This window comes from Oratosquilla oratoria, chromosome 5 (genome assembly GCF_046742065.1).
Source record: "Oratosquilla oratoria isolate Oo_2021 chromosome 5, ASM4674206v1, whole genome shotgun sequence".
Taxonomy (NCBI): Eukaryota; Metazoa; Arthropoda; class Malacostraca; order Stomatopoda; family Squillidae; genus Oratosquilla; species Oratosquilla oratoria.
In genome coordinates, this window is record NC_134781.1 from 6,888,173 (window position 1) to 6,893,172 (window position 5,000).

A 5,000-nucleotide genomic window follows, 5' to 3' on the forward strand; every position below is an offset into this window, starting at 1 on the left:
GGGTCCTTAAACAGGTCAGTTTGGAGTGAGGCGTTAGTGTGTTATTTGTATTGTATCAATTTCGATTGTTTTGTGTCATTGGGTTATAGTGGTAAGATGTAAGAAGAAGGCGGTGGTTAGGGAGATGATTTTCTTCTGACGACCACATGATGGAACTATTATTTGCAGTTACCTGTCCTTGGATTGAATAACCTGGTGTAGAGATTTTCCAATGGACATACATATGTATATATATTATATATATATATATATATATATACATATATATATATATATATATGTATATATATATAAATATATATATATATATATATATATGTATATATATATATATATATGTATATATGTACATGTATATGTATATGTATATGTATATGTATATGTATATGTATATGTATATGTATATGTATATGCATATGTATATGCACATGTATATGCATATGTATATGTATATGTATATGTATATGCATGTGTATATGCACATGTATATGCGTGTATATATATATATATATATATATATACATATATATATATATATATACATGTATATGTATGTATGTGTGTATGTATGTATATAACAACTCCGACAGTCGTCCCCGGACTCGAACCGAGGGGTTGTTAGAAGCAAAGCCGACGCTCTACCAACTGAGCTACTGAGACTCTAAAACTCTCCAATTTTGAAGTTAATCTAACTACCGAAGGACTAGGTTGACTGCTAACTGCCGTTCTAACTTAATTTTACGGAGAGCTAAGCCCACTCGTAGCTCATGGTTAAGCTGGTACGTATCCTTGATGGACTTTCGTTGTTGTCATACCTGAATAGAATCACCAGTGACGGCGATGTCAATCAAATAATTCCGAGAGTCGTCCACGGACTCAAATCGAGGGCTTGCTAGAAGCAGAGCCGACGCTCTACCAACTGAGCTACCGAAACCCTAAAATTCTCCAACCTGGAAGTTAATCTAACTCCAGAAGGACAAAGTCGACTGCTAACTGCCGTCCTAAATTAATTTTACGTAGAACTAAGCCTACTCATAGCTCGTGGTTAAGCTGGTACGTATCCTTGATGGAATTTAGCTGTTGTAATACCTGAATAGAATTGCCAGTGAGGGCGATGTCAATCAAATAATTCCGACAGTCGTTCCCGTACTCGAACCGAGGGTTTATGAGAAGCAAAGCCGACGCTCTACCAACTGAGCTACCGAGACTATAAAATTCTGGAAGTTAATCTAACTCCCGAAGGACTAAGTCGAGTGCTACCTGCCGTCTTAACTTAATTGTACAGAGAACTAAGCACACTCATGGCTCGTGGTTAAGCTGGTACGTATCCTTGATGGAATTTCGTCGTTGAAATACCTGAGTAAAATTGCCAGTGACGGCGATGTCAATCAAATATTACCGAGAGAAGCAAAGCTCAGTTGGTAGAACGTCGACTTTGCTTCTCACAAGCCCTCGGTTCAAGTTCGGGGATGACTATCGGAATTATTTGATTGACATCGCCGTCACTGGCCATTCTATTCAGGCATTACAACGACGAAAGTTCATCAAGGATATGTACCAGCTTATCTACGAGCTATGAGTGGGCTTAGTTCACCCCAAAATTAACCTAGCACGGCAGTTAGCAGTCGACTTAGTCCTTCGGGAGTTAGATTAACTTCCAAATTAGAGAATTTTATAGTTTCGGTAGCTCAGTTGGTAGAGCGTCGGCTTTGCTTCTCGCAAGCCCTTGGTTCGGGTCCGAGGACGACTGTCGGAGTCATTTGATTGACATCGCCGTCACTGACGATTATATACATATATATATATATATATATATATATATATGTATATACATACACATATGTATTGCAGTAATTCACAAGGCACACGTGAAAATAATTTGCAGAAAAAAATGGGAAATAGGAAACTTAGTCCGAACGTTTTCGTCTATTTAAGACATTATCAATGAATACAAAGTGACAGAGACATAGGTGGATGTATATACATAAAATATTAGACAAGCTAGGTAACATGGAAAGGACACACAAGATGTTTCATAACCAGGTTGAGAAGTGGTTACAGTTAAGGACATTTGATCATATGACGTTACATCACCCGGGCCTGTATGTATAATGTATATACAAAATTACAGTAAGCTTGACTCCTATTCAGTTGCATAGACATGTGTTACAGGAAAATTAGGTCACATCTGGAGGGCAGAGAAATATGAAAACGAATAAATGCGCACTGATAAGAGATTATCATGGTGACCATGCAAAAAGGGTGAGTTCAAACATATAATTAAAACACACTTGACCGAGTGAGTCACTCACCTGTTGTTTGGTGATGTAAATGGGCTTATTGAGGACTACCCAGGTGACGGTTTCATGGCACGCTGGCATTGTGGTCGAGCCCTCGTAAGTCATGAAGTAGGGCGTCTCCGGTAGCAGACCATGGACGGAGAGGCGGCGCACATTGTACGACTCACCTGAAGGGGAGGTTTTGTGTGAGTAAGATGTTGGTAATCTAAAATGGCAATCGTAGACAAAATGAAAGTGGACACCATGTGAGGAATAAACCTTTATTAAATGACCATGGACGGAGAGGCGGCGCACATTGTACGACTCACCTGAAGGGGAGGTTTTGCGTGAGTAAGATGTTGGTAATCTAAAATGGCAATCGTAGACAAAATGAAAGTGGACACCATGTGAGGAATAAACCTTTATTAAATGTATAAAATTTCGCTTGTTGAAGTCTTTTTCAAATACATAGACGCTGAATACTTTCTCTAAGCTATCTGTACATCTCGGAATGGATGAGTAAGGGTTAATAGGACATTAGGACATTAGAACCCCGTGGGATGCCCTGTCCTAATGTCCCTTTTTCATTTATTCTGAGATGTATAAATAGCTTAGAGGTTGTATTATGTATCTGTGTGCTTGAAAAGGCTTCGACAAGAGAAACGTTGTGGAATTAATAAACGCTCTATACTCACATGGTATCTGCTTTGACCACTAAGATGTTGGTGCTTCGATTAAAATTATTATGTAATTATCTTTCTACTTACACATTTATCTACACTTATGTTTATGTACTTATTTACTAATTTACTTATTTGAAGAAAGTGCTGATAAGGAACGGAGTTAATATAAAACTTTAGTATTTTTATTAAAAATATTTCTTATTTATCTATCTACTTTCCCATCCATCTAATTATGCGTTTATGCCTATGTATTTATAAAAATAATCATTTATCTACTTTGATATTCTAATTTGGTGTTGTGTGGTTTTAATCCTAGGTCTTAACACAAACGAAATAATCGAACAATATATTCGTTTTCTACTAAATCATATCATCAAAGTTCAGCGTTAAAATTGCGTAAGGCACTCAGTCAGTCAATCCGTTGCCCCTGGTCTCTCTTGCACTAAACCCGCAACCCCTATGTCTTCGACAACGGTCTCCGGACATATCTATAAGTCACTTAAGAAAGTTATATTGGTTTGTTGTCTCGGGATTGTTAGTGTGGGACACTAGCATGGGGCACTCCATATATTCTGTGTGGTTGTTATATTTGGGGTAGATTGAATTTGTGGTCAGGCCTATATAATGTTGGCATTGTTTCAGTGATTAATGGTGACCTGGACACAAGCGTGTCATTATGTTTTTTTTTTTCTTTTTTCTTAGGTCTGGAAGGGTGTTGGTGGAGCAATGAATAACTGCGTAAGGCATGAGTATATGAATAAAATGAGTCTCTATGCATGCATCATCCATATAAATCAAACTATATTTGTAATCATTACCATTGATATTGTTGTTGTTGCAAGTGTCATCACTTTAAACGTCTAATTTGGACAACCTCCACTGTTGTTACTTTATATGTCTTTTATAATATAACACATATTACTCTCTCCTATATGTTACATTCTTTTTTGAGAAGGCTACCACACATTATTTACGCTTTGTTCTTTTCTTGTGCATTTGTTCACGTATTCATACGCTTGTTCAAACGTTCGTTCTTGTATTTGTATATTCGTACGTTTAAACGCGTGTTTGTAAGTGCCTTTTTCGAAGGTTCATACATACGTTTGTACCTTCGTTGGTGTGTCTGAGAGTGAGTTTGTTCGTTTGAGTGTGTGGTAGTGAACCTATGGGTATCAAATAGTTTTAGGTCGTAGATTTAAGGCCCTACTGAGTCTTACGATTCATAGATTTGTTTATATCGTAATTCTACGACGCTGAGAAATGCACTTGATAGAGCTTTGCAAATAGAAGCCGATAATTGTTTTAAAATCAATCATACGTGCGTGTGTACACGTGGTTGCGAGTAGACGGGTCTGTACGTGCATATGTTTGTTCGTTTGTGCGTTGCTCTAAGGGCGTGTCCGAATCTAAGGCTGCTGTCCTCACCCACTGCTCATAAATTTATTCTGCATCGTTTCTCCTATTCTTTTCTTACTCTTTTCTCTTATCTTTTCATTCCTTGCGTTCTCGCTCTATTCTTAGTAACACCTTTATATATTATTTTAATTCTTTTTTCTGTTTTAAGTTCCAGGTTTCTGTTTCCAGGTTTCTGTTTCCAGGTTCCATGTAGTCTCTGTATTTTCATTCTTAGTTTCTCTTATCTCTTTTTCTCTCATCTCCTTTTCTCTTTCTTTTTTCTTTTATTTTTGCTTTCAGATATTTACATCTAATCTGTTCACTCATTTACTCTTCTTCATAATTTTTCTCTTGCTTTTTTTGTTCCCCATTCATCTAACTTATTTTTCCCAACCTTTCTCTCTACGTTGTCTCCTCTTTATTCATCAGCTTTTGTTTTGCATGAAATCCACCTCATAGAGAAATTCCTTAATTTTATTACCTTTTATCTTAAGTATAATCATTTCATCTTTTCTTATCTATTTGGCTTTCTAGATCTTAGATTTTTGGGCATATGAACAAAGTATTTGATATCAAGGATCTTAATATCTCTCTATAGACGACACTACTTTTGACATTTTCCTCAATCATAATTTGCTCTGCT

At 36.8% G+C, this 5,000-nt stretch overlaps 1 protein-coding gene across 1 annotated transcript in view; it reads right to left on the minus strand.

The window, feature by feature from the left end:
* LOC143025659 (carbonic anhydrase-related protein 10-like) overlaps positions 1-5,000 on the minus strand; it is a 388,655-nt gene that overhangs the window by 58,858 nt on the left and 324,797 nt on the right. The window contains exon 6 of the mRNA XM_076185658.1: positions 2,313-2,467. Within this exon, the coding sequence (XP_076041773.1) occupies positions 2,313-2,467 (155 nt within the window). The remainder of the gene's footprint in view (positions 1-2,312; positions 2,468-5,000) is intronic.